Raw genomic sequence first — 12275 nt, 5'->3', positions numbered from 1 at the left:
AAAAACCTCTATAATCAGCACAGAAAATAAAGAACAACACTGAAAACAGAGGAATTACAGACATGAATCAATCAGGGGCAGCTAACATCTCAGAACAAAGGATTCCCCCAGGCAGGAATGAAGCTTGCAAGACCATTAATGCTAATCAAGGTGATTAATTACAACATTCACACTGGCCTTCAACAGACAAGAGTTCTTTCTCCCACCGTGGACCTTCCATAGATATATAAACCTCCCTTGCTTAGTTTTCCAACAGACCTCACAACCTCTGAGGATGCCTGCCATAGATGCAGGCGAAACGTCAGGAGAAAATGCTTCTGAGACATGGCCATACAGCCCAGAAAACTCAACAACCCAGTGATTCCGGCCACTAAAGCCTTCGATAACACAGTATATCTGTTGTCATTACATTTTTGAAAATACTCTTGTATTACACTTGCCAACACACATTTTGAGCCTGCCTCAAATGTGAGCCCAGTTTCTGGGTGTATTTCACCTACTGGTTCCAAAAATGACACCACCGGAGCAGTACCTATTGATGCACTCACATTTGCATGTTTTCGAACTTCTGGTTTGGCAGAAGCTGGGGCTAACAGTGAGGGCTCACTCTGGTCCCCCAATTCAAACCTGCGGCCTTTCGGTCCAGAAGTTCAGCAGCTCAGCGCTTTAACACGCTGCGCCATCAGGGGATATTATCTCCTAAAGGTTGTGAATATATAATATTTCTGATTGGTTTTTTTTGTCTGTTGGAGGCAAGTATGAACGCTGCAATTAGGGGAAATTATTAGGATGTAATGGCCTTGCAGCTTTAAAGCCTGGCTGTTTCCTCCCTGAGTGAATTTTTTGTTGGGAGGTGTTAGCTGGTCCTGATTGTTTCCTGTCTGGAATTCCCTTGTTTTCAGAGTGGTGTTCTTTGCGATATTTTATGTGCTTCTACTGTCTGTGGCCCTGAGAAAACAGAGGATTTGCCAGACTTTGATGATGGGAATACTTTGTTGGGAGGTGTTAGCTGGCCCTGATTGTTTCCTGTGTGGAATTCCCCTGTTTTCAGAGTGTTGTTCTTTATTTAGTGTTCTGATTTTAGAGATTGTATTGTTCTGTTTTATTATACCACATTAATTTTTATATATTCAGATTTTAGTTTTTTTGAATACTTGGAGACATATTGTATTCATTTTCACGGTTGACCGCAACACAATAATAATAATAATAATAATAATAATAATAATAATAATAATAATAATAGATATTCTGTGGAAGAGGCCTGAGGCCTAAATCTGCCTGTCCCCTGGGCTGAATTGGTTGATAGGAGACCAAGTGGGCAGATATTAGTCCTCTAACTGGCAGCAAATGGATAAAACAATTATTCCTTTCCCTCTAATTAGGACTTTATTTTTCTTTTCATTTTGTTGTATCAACCTAGAGGCGTGGATGATGGGTTGTGTTGTCAAATTTCGAGGTTGGGGGGCCTGTTGTTTTGTTGGTCGCCGTGATGCCATCACTCATTTATATATATATATAGATAGATAGATAGATAGATAGATAGATAATATATACGTACGTACGTACACAGAGAGACATACAATCTTGATATTCCACAATCAAAATACAGTAGAGTCTCACTTATCCAAGCTGAACGGGCCGGCAGAAGCTTGGATAAGCAAATATCTTGGATAATAAGGAGGGATTAAGGAAAAGCCTATTAAACATCAAATTAGGTTATGATTTTACAAATTAAGCACCAAAACATCATGTTATACAACAAATTTGATAGAAAAAGTAGTTCAATACGCAATAATGTTATGTAGTAATTACTGTATTTAGGAATTTAGCACCAAAATATCATGATATATTGAAAACATTGACTACAAAAATGGCTTGGATTATCCAGAAGCTTGGATAAGCGAGGCTTGGATAAGTGAGACCCTACTGTACCAGTATTTTTCCCCAATCCCGCCACCTCCCCATTCTCACCCATGAACTTATCCTTATGCAGTACGAGGGTACAGAAATACTATTGAATATTTATACCTCAGTATGATCAAGCATGTAAGCATTTCGTTTGATTTCTCCAGCTATTCTATTATCACTCAAAATCCTATTAATCTTATACATAGCTGTCTGTCTGAGGTTCACAAAAATACTCATTTTATTTTCTACCTTATCCTCAGGGCCGGCCCCACTATAGAGGCACCTGATGCCGCCGCCTCGGGCGCAGGCCCGGGGGGGCGCCGTCAGGCTGGGCGGGAGGCGGGGCACCACCCTGACGGTGCCCCGCCTCCCGCCCAGTGCGCCCTGGCCCGTCTGGCCTTTTCTAGCTGGCCGGACTGCAGCGGAGGTCCCTTCAGGCCGCAATTGCGGCCTGGAGGGACCTCCGCTGCAGTCTGGCCTGCTAGAAAAGGCCAGACGGGCAAGCGGGAGTAGCGTGGGAGGCGGGGCCAACTCTGGCGCTGCCCCCCCGCCCAGCGTGCCCTGGCCCCGCCTCCCACGCTGCGTGGGAGGCGGGGCCAGGGCACGCTGGGCGGGGGGGCGGGGCCAACTCTGGCCCCGGCCCCCTCACTATTCGCCCTGGCCCCGTCTCCCACGCAGCACCCCCGCTTCACATTAAAAAATATCTCCGGCCGGCCCTGCTTATCCTGTATCCCGTTTTAGGTTGTTTCTCCTCTTTCTTCCGCCCTCCCTCCCTCCCTCTTCCCCCTGGGAACAATTTACTAATCTTACTATGCTTATTATAGTTGTTCAATCATGTTCCTCAATTTCATTCCTCCTTCCAGACTTCTATCAGGGTATATTTGGTGTTATATTGCTTTTCTGTAATAATTTTGTGTATGAATCCCATTATTCCTTTCTCCTTTTCTACTTTCCATTTTATTATTTTATCAAGATCTCTTTCTGGAGTCTCCTTCCTCTTCCATTCTGTTAGCTTTTTAGACAACTTTCCCCATAGTAGCCAGTTACCATGCCTGCATTTATCTTCTCCCATTGTATGACTGTTCTGTCGGATTTCAGTAAGTCCTCGATCTTTGTTATACCATGTTGTTCTAATTTCTTTAACATATTCCGGTATAGCTGGGGTTTTCTGTTCTCTATGAATCCTACTGGGAGTTTGTCTATTTTATTTATTGGAAGTTTGTTTTGCCACTTTCCCCAACATACCATTGCTGAGGTAAATGGGTGCTTTTATATATTTTTTAGGTTTTTTCCTCCAATTTTCCCTATCAGAAATGATCCATATTCCCATCCATTTATTAATTTCTCTAATCTGACCCATCTTTTGGGCTCACCAATATCCAATTCAAGTAACCTGGGCAGTTGGCAGGCTTCAAAGTAGTTTTGTAGGCAAGGTGCTCCCCAACCTCCACTTTCTTGTTGAGTAAAAAATACTATGTTAGCAATTCTGTTTTTGCTGGCACCTACTATCCATGTTTTAATTGAATTGTCCCATTTTTAAAAATTATTTTAGGCGGAATACTAAATGGAAGGGTTTGAAATAAGTATAAAAATTTGGGTAATAACATTTTGTATGCCTTCAGCCTTGTTGTAATGTCCCAATTCCATTTTTTCCAATCATTAATTTGTTTACTTACTTTTTTCATAATGGATTATAATTTATCTGGATTATATTGTTTAAATTTTTAGGTATATAAATGCCTAGATATTTTAACTTCTTTCCCCCGAGTTTCACCCCTAGGATAGATTGGGCTTCTTTTAACTCCTTCCAGTTCAGGTTTTTATGTAAAATTTCTGAATTTTTTTAAAAAAAGAAATTTATTAAATTTTTTATACTACATCGAAAGAGTGAGAACAACCAAGGTATAGAAAAGTAGGGAAAAGAGAGAAAGGTAAAAGTCTACAATCTACAAAAATATACCCACACACACAAAACAAAAAGCAAAAAAAAAAAAAAAGACTTCCATTCCATCTTCTTGGATAATATTTTCTTATTATTCAATAATATTTTTTCTTACTAAGGAGGAAAAAAAATAGCAAAATTGTCTCTCGTAATCTTCATTTTCTCAAATTATCCAGATAGTCCTGAAGATCATCCCAATTCGTTCTTTTCATTATCTTGCCTGTATTTTTCTTCAACAAAAAAGTCAATTCGTCCATATCCTTTATTTCTCTTATCTTCTGATTTTTTTATTTCTCTTATCTTTCCGATTTTTCAATATTAATAGTTAGGCCTGAGATCTTTTCAAATGTTTTAATTACTTTTGTTACTGCCTTTACTGAGTGCTCTATTGTGCCTATTAGGACTATTGTATCGTCTGCATATAAATTAACTTTTATTTCTTTGCTATCTATCTTATACCCTTTTACACTTTTGTCTGATCTAATCAGGTTAGCTAGAGGTTCTATTGCTAGGGTGAAAAGTAGTAGGGAGAGAGGGCAACCTTGTTTGGTTCTGCTTTTTATTCCAATAATTATTGAATTTGATCCATTTACTATTACTTTGGCTTGATTTTCTTTGTATAATTCTCTAATTACTCCACACATCTTTTTTTCCTAAATTACACTCCTCACATAATTTGGCCAGGTAGTTGTGATTTATTGTATCAAATGCTTTGTAGACATCTAGTGTTATTAAGAGTAATTTTGTTTTCTCTCTTGTTCATGGTCGATTACATTTACAATATTTTTGATTGGGTCAGCAATCATTCTTTTTTTGATAAACCCATACTGATCTTCCTCAATTAAAGTGGGCATTATCTCTTTCAATCTTTTTGCTATAATTTTTGTGAATATTTTATCGTCCACATTACATAAGGTGATAGGCCTATATGAATTAAGGTCAGTTTCCTGCTTATTTGGTTTTTAAATTGTTATAATTTCTTATTTTTTCCATGTCTCTGGAACTATTTTATTTTCCATAATTTGGTTATATAAGATTTGTAAATTAGAGGTAACTTCCTTTTGAACATTTTTATAGAAATTTGTAATGAGCCCATTGGGTCCTGGTGATGAATTAATTTTTAAGTTTTTAATTACCTCCTCTATTTCATTGCTAGTTTTATTCTAATCCAATGCTGCTTGAGAGAGAGGATCTAATTTTTTTTAAGTAATCCTTCCAAACCCACTGTATCTTTATTCATATAAAGCTTTTCGTAATAATTTGCCATTATTTTCTTTAGGTCTTCCTCCCTTGTTTTTATTTGGCCATTCCTGTCTTTCAATTTGATTGACTTTGAAAAGCAGTTTTATAACATTTAATTAGGTTAAGATAATCTGTAATTAATGTGTTTTCCCAATTATTAAGACATATAAAATATAACTTTTTCAGTACACCCTCTTCTAACAGTGTGACTTGTGTTTATCAGCTGCTAAAACTACAGTAGAGTCTCACTTATCCAACACTCGCTTATCCAACGTTCTGGATTATCCAACGCATTTTTGTAGTCAATGTTTTCAATATATCATGATATTTTGGTGCTAAATTCGTAAATACAGTAATTACTACATAGCATTATTTATTTTATTTATTATTAGACTTGTATACCGCTACTCCCAGTTTGGCTCGGAGCGGTTTACAGAAATAGATTAAAACAATACACTTAGCTTTAAAATAACAATAAAAACAATTACTGTGTAAGGAACTACTTTTTCTGTAAAATTTGTTGTATAACACAATGTTTTGGTGCTTAATTTGTAAAATCATAACCTAATTTGATGTTTAATAGGCTTTTCCTTAATCTCTCCTTATTATCCAACATATTCGCTTATCCAACATTCTGCCGGCCCGTTTACGTTGGATAAGCGACACTCTACTGTATATCACACATATTGGATGTTCCAGTATGGAGTAAATGCTTTGAGTATACAAGTTTTAGTGGAATTTCTTATTTAGAGATTATGGTATTGGGTAAAGCTGATACAGAACAAATTCAGTTGCACTTTGGGAAATATTATCTTGCATAGAATAAAATTCTACATTGTTGAGTAAAATTACAACTGTAATTACAGTAATTACAACATAACATTACTGCGTATTGAACTACTTTTTCTGTCAAATTTGTTGTATAACATGATGTTTTCATGCTTAATTTGTAAAATCATAACCTCATTTGATGTTTAATAGGCTTTTCCTAAATCCCTCCTTATCATCCAAGATAATCGCTTATCCATGTTTCTGCTGGCCCGTTTAGCTTGGATAAGTGAGACTCTACTGTATTTACGAATTTAGCACCAAAACTTCACAATATATTGAAAAATTGACTACAAAAACACTGACTACTAAAAGGCAAACTGTGTTGGATAATACAGAACATTGGATAAGTGAGACTCTATTGTACTTTAAAATCAGCTATTTAAACCATGACAGAATCACCCAATCAATGGGAAGGTGGTAAACACATGTAAGTTTGATTGATTCAGTGTACTTTAGTTGGAACTAACAACTGGATTTAGGCCCACTATTTTGCGTTGTGGATCCAAATAACGCTAAGAAAGTAACAGACAGCACTTATGTAGTGCCTGCCTCTTGCTCTAGTGGATAAGTCTTCTTAGCCAGTAATCAAGCTTCAGTGAAGGCTTGGAATATCTGTGATAATTTAAACTCCCAGGTTAAAGAGACAGGAGGTTAACTGTTATTGATTTAGGAGGCAGTACTTAGGGGACACTGCATTCAGGGACCCCCAAAGATAGAAGGGTCATTGGACTAAGAGGCTCATGTTCAGAGCAGTGGCCTTGTTAAGCTATGAAGAAGAATAGGCCACAAAAATGAGAAAACGTGAAGATGCAATGCCTATTGGTTTAAAATCTCTAGTCACATTTTGGTACAATATTTGAGTAGCCAATTATTAGGCTGCAATTGCCCAGCTTCAGTCCACAGCCGCTGATTTTCCATTTATCCTCTCTTCCATGGCAGCAGGCTGAAAACATCCTTGGGAACAGGATGTTTCTATTTTAAACACACACCAAAAGCGTTTTGCTATGAACAGATTAAGCCATGCACACTAAATACTTAATGAGACTTGGGAAGCCTGTATTAAACTTGATCTCTCAGCACTTACGACCTCAGCAGATGGTGGTTCTTGTAGACCAATGGAAAGTTACAGAACCTCCCCCACCCACTAGCACAAAAATAAAGATGTTGCAATACCTTTGATAAAAACGTTTTGTGCTTGTGAGATAAACAGGCTCAGACTAACAGTTGCAAGATTAATATCTTGTTTATCTGATGTGTTTACTGCTTATTTATCTTCAAGTCTTGGGGGGAAATCACTAGAGTATGTCCAATGTTATTTTCTACAAGTGGTTGTTAAAGTACTATAACATCTGTCCCAGCATAGAAATATAAATAAATTTTCCAAACCCATGATTTACAAAACAGTCACGACATTTTGAAGCTTTCTGTTGCACTGCATCACCACCAGGCTTTATGGAAAAGATATATGTTGGGGTTTTGATTCAGGGCCCACATGCACACCAAATCTGTGGATCTTTAATTCCTATGATAGATGTCTACATTGTAGAATTAGCTCAGTTTGACACCACTTTACCACAGCTCAATGCTATAGAATCCTTGGATTTGTCCTTTGGTGAGGCAGCGAGACTTTGGCAAAGAAAGCTAAAGACTGGGTTGCTGTGAGTTTTCCGGGCTGTATAGCCATGTTTTAGAAGCATTCTCTCCCGACATTTCATCCACATCTATGGCGGCATCCTCAGAGGTATTGAGGTCTGTTGGAGACTAGGCAAGTGAGGTTTATATATCTGTGGAATTTTCAGGGTGGAAGAAAGAACTCTTGTCTGTTCAAGGCAGGTGTGAATGTTGCAATTGCCCAGCTTGATTAGCACTGAATAGCCTTGCAGATTCATAGCCTGGCTGCTTCCTGCCTGGGGGAATTCTTTGTTGGGAGGTTAGCTGGCCCTGATAGTTTCATGACTGGAATTCCCCTGCTTTTAAAAAAAATACTAGTAGCCAGATTTTGTTCATTTTCATGGTTTCCTCCTTTTTGTTGAAATTGTCCACATGCTTGTGTATTTCAGTGGCTTCTCTGTGTAGTCTGACATGGTGGTTGTGAGAGTGGTCCAGCATTTCCGTGTTCTCAAATGATATGCTGTGTCTAGGTTGGTAACAGTGCCCTTTATATAAACACGGCAAAACCGAGCTTTCCTTTTTTTTTGGGGGGGGGGGGGGGAGGGAGGGGTATTTCCAACCCTCCATGAATACAAACTGCTGATCTGCAGGCAGCTGTCAAGAAAGAAAGAAAAAACTACATTTCCCAGCAGGCTCCGGGGCAGAACGTGCCGGCGTGGCGGGCCAGCCGAGGCTATATAAGGATCTCAGACGGCGCGGGTTTCAGACAGTCGAGCAGTGCAGTTCGGAGGGGTGCTTAGTGCGTGCGCGTTTTCTCTCTCTGGCGGCAGCTGGTGTTTTTGTGTGTGTGTCGGGCCCTCTCCCTCAGCATTTGCCATGAGGCCGAACGAGGTGGCGGAGGCGCGGCTGGAGGCGCTGAAGCGGGCGGCGTGCGAGAGCGTGGAGGCGTCGTCGGGTCGCCTGGCGGGACTGAGCCGGGAGCTGTGGAGCCGGCCGGAGCTGGCCTACCAAGAGCGCCAGGCCCACGCCGCCCTGGCCCGCTTCTTCGAGGGCGACTCTGGCTGGGCCGTGCAGCGCAGCTACAAGCTGGAGACGGCCTTCCGGGCAGACTGGCGCTGGGAAGACCAGGCGGAGGGGCAGGAAGAGGGGCAGGAGGCCTCCCGCCCGGCGGCCCCAGGGCTGCGGCTGGGCTTCCTGTGCGAGTACGACGCCCTCCCGGGCCTGGGCCACGCCTGCGGGCACAACCTCATCGCCGAGGTGGGTGCCGGGGCCGCCCTGGGACTCCGCGCCGCCCTCCAGAGCTTTCCCCGCCCGCCCGGGCCCCGCCACCCTCTCCCCGCCGTCCAGGTGAGCTCCACATGCACCGCACCAGGCCCCGCACTCCAACCCCAAAGGGGCCCCCTCCCACCGCCGCCGAGGAGAAGGGCCCTGGGACTTGAGTCCAGCCTGAGTTTTCCGGGCTGTATGGCCATGTTTCAGAAGCATTCTCTCCTGACGTTTCGCCTGCATCTATGGCAGGCATCTTCAGAGGTCAGTTGGAAACTAGTCAAGTGGGGTTTATATATCTGTGGAAGGTCCAGGGTGGGAGAAAAAAAACCTTTGTCTGTTTGAGGCAAGTGTGAATGGTGCAATTGGTCAGCTTGATTACCATTGAATGACCTTTCAGTTTCAAGGTCTGGCTGTTTACTGCCTGGGGGAATTCTTTGTTGGGAGGTGTTAGCTGGCCCTGATTGATTCATGCCTAGAATTCCTGTTTCCTGAGTGTTTTTCTTTTAATGTCCTGATTTTAGAGTTTTTAAAATACTAGTAGCCAGAATTTGTTCGTCTTAATATGAACAAAATCTACCATACATCATGCAGCTGTGGACAAGTCTACATAGGACCATCAAACGCAGCATTGCCCAAACACGAATCTAGAAGTATGAAAGGCACTGCAGACTAATTCAACCAGAGAAGTCAGTCATAGCAGAGCACTTGATGAACCAACCTTTGAGAACACAGAAATGCTGGACCACTCTTAACTACACAGAGAAGCCACTGAAATCTACAGGAAGGTGGATAATTTCAACACAAAGGAGGAAAAAATGAAAATGAACAAAATATGGCTACCAATTTTAAAAAAATACCAGTATCAGGACAGTAAATAAAGAGGAACAGTCGGAAAACAATATAACTCCAGACAAGAAACAATCAGTGCCAGCTAACACCTCCCAGGAAAGGATTCTCCCAGGCAGTAAGCAGCCTGACCTTGAAGCTAAAAGGCTATTCAGTGCTAATCAAGGTGGCCAAGTGCCATATTCACACTTTTCTCCAACAGACAAAGAGTTTTCTCTCTCTCACCCTAGACATTCCACAGTTATATAAACCCCTTGCCTAGTTTCCATCAGACCTCAACCTCTGAGGATGCCTGCCATAGATGGGGGCAAAATGTCAGGAAAGAATCTTTCTGGAACATGGCCATTCAGCCCGGAAAACTCACAGCATCCCAGTAAAACCCCTCTTTACAAATATAGTATATATGTTTAAAACCTTTAATTTATCCCAGTGGGAAGCCAAATTTCCACGCTCTTGGATCTACAGCAGCCATGAACAAACTTTGGCCCTCCAGGTGTCTTGGACTGAGTACCTTTGGGGAAATAGGGCGGAGTATAAATAAAGTTACTATTTATTTATGTATTTATTTTGGACTTCCAACCCCCACCATTCCTAACAGCCTCAGGCCCCCCCTTCCTTTTCCTCCTCAGCTGCTTAAGCGGCTGAAGGGGAAAAGGAAAGGGGCTGAGGCTTTTAGGAATTGTGGGAGTTGGAAGTCCAAAACACCTGGAGGGCCGAAATTTCCTCATGGCTGATTTAGGCCCATGGATCATCTACAATTTTAATTTTCTCCAAAAACCTGTTCAAACATAAGAGTTTACTCCTTTTGTAAATAATAATAGTGGGGGCAATGATAATAAGAGTGTAGCAATGAGCCATGGCAGTTAAAATGCTTTCAAACTGTTGTTAATTCTGCAGTATGTAGATGCAGACTGGGACACTGGTGTTTGAATCCCCTCTGAGCCATGGGAACCTGAGTGACCTTAGGAAAAGCAGGCTCAGAGCAAGTTAAATTTATTTCAACTCCTAGAAGCCCCAGTAAGGATTCTGGGAGTTGAAATCCCAGACACCTGGAAGAGCCAAGATTAGGAAACAGTGGACACAAGAAGCCCCCATCCCCTTTCCTTCCCAATTATCAGTCATTAGTTCTTTGCTCTCTAGATTCAGAAAGTGAAGGTGCTGGCATCAGTTCTCCAGTCTTGAAAGACAGCCCCAACCTATGTGTTCTACCTGAAGAAGCAAGAAATCAGATAAAGTGAATGGAAAGACAACAAAGCAAAATTATGGTAGGGTGAAGAAAAGTAAAAAGGATGAGGACCTAGTAAAGACAAATGCGTGGGACAATAGTACACATGGAGGCAACATTTTATTTAAAACTCCAGGTGACAGCTGTTTTGTTTGCATGGTATGCAAAGAGACCTATGTGGTTCACACATGAATAACACAAGAGGCCTTCATTTAACTGACAGATTAGGGACCAAAATACTTTCAGAAAGGAATTGGCCCAAAACAGGAATCCATGGTCCTTTAACTTGCAAATGCATTTTGAGCGCTGAAAAATGTAAACATACTACATATCGCTTTTGAATGCATGGTAACAGTTCAAAGAACTTTTACATGCATTCAAAAGTTATGCAAGGTGGAGTTTTCTCTTGCTAGTCTTTCAGATGCACATAAACAGGCCTAAGTGAGCTGACGAAAGAGCTCTTGTCAAATTAATGGAACTTCTCTGTAATTTGCAAGTGTTAAGAGTAGAATTATAGAATAATAGTTGGAAGAGACCACATAGGCCATTTAGTCCAACCCTCTGCCATGCAGAAAAGGCACAATCAAAGTATTCCTGACAGATGGCCTTCCAGCCTCTGTTTAAAAGTTTCTGAGGAAGGAGCTTCCACCAGACTCCGAGGCAGACAGTTCTACTGTTGAACAAATTCTTCCTGATGTTAGGTGGAATCTCCTTTCCTGTAATTTAAACCCATTGCTAGTTCTAGTTTCAAGGACAGCAGAAAACAAGTCTGCTCCCTCTTCCATATTATGCCCTTTTACATCTTTATACATGGCTATCATGTCTCCTCTCAACCTTCTCTTCTGCAAGTTAAAAATACCCAGGGGTTTTCATATCATGGTCCCCACTAGGCACTTCATTTCTACACATGTTCACAGCATATCCATGGTTCTGTATTCATGGATTAAACCAACCATGATTTACAAATATCGCTTTCCCCCAAAACATTTCAAAAAGCAAGCCTAGATTTTTCCATTGTCCTATTTTTACTACATCATCATATATAGCAGGACTTCAGCATCCTTAAATTTTGGTATTCATGGGATCCTGGAAGCAAACTCCAGTAGATAACAAAAGCCCACTGTAAATGCCACTGATGGCTTGTAACCTTCCGCTTTCAGATTACGGTGCTGGGCACTCCTGCTGAGGAAGATGGAGGAGGCAAAATAGACTTAATTAAAGCCGGCGCATTTGATGGACTAGATGTGGTATTCATGGCTCATCCCTCCCAAGAAGATGCAGCATATTTGCCAGATGTAGCAGAACATGAGTGAGTATGGTGCACTGAGAGGTGTTGTCGGCTTTTCCTTTGAAAGCCTCCTGTTTGTTTCCCCTTTGGCCATTGTGTTTTTGGAATGG

General features: G+C 41.2%; 1 protein-coding gene across 1 annotated transcript in view; it reads left to right on the top strand.

Annotated features, from left to right (window-relative positions):
- The first annotated feature begins 8289 nt into the window (after nt 1-8289).
- pm20d2 (peptidase M20 domain containing 2) overlaps nt 8290-12275 on the top strand; it is a 31604-nt gene continuing 27618 nt past the window's right edge. The window contains exons 1-2 of the mRNA XM_003215548.4: nt 8290-8884; nt 12038-12186. Coding sequence (XP_003215596.1) covers nt 8414-8884; nt 12038-12186 — 620 coding nt within the window. The 5' untranslated portion in view covers nt 8290-8413. The remainder of the gene's footprint in view (nt 8885-12037; nt 12187-12275) is intronic.

Source organism: Anolis carolinensis, chromosome 1 (assembly GCF_035594765.1).
Source record: "Anolis carolinensis isolate JA03-04 chromosome 1, rAnoCar3.1.pri, whole genome shotgun sequence".
Taxonomy (NCBI): Eukaryota; Metazoa; Chordata; class Lepidosauria; order Squamata; family Dactyloidae; genus Anolis; species Anolis carolinensis.
The sequence above is the reverse complement of the archived record's forward strand: the minus strand, read 5'-3'. Positions and strand labels throughout refer to the sequence as shown.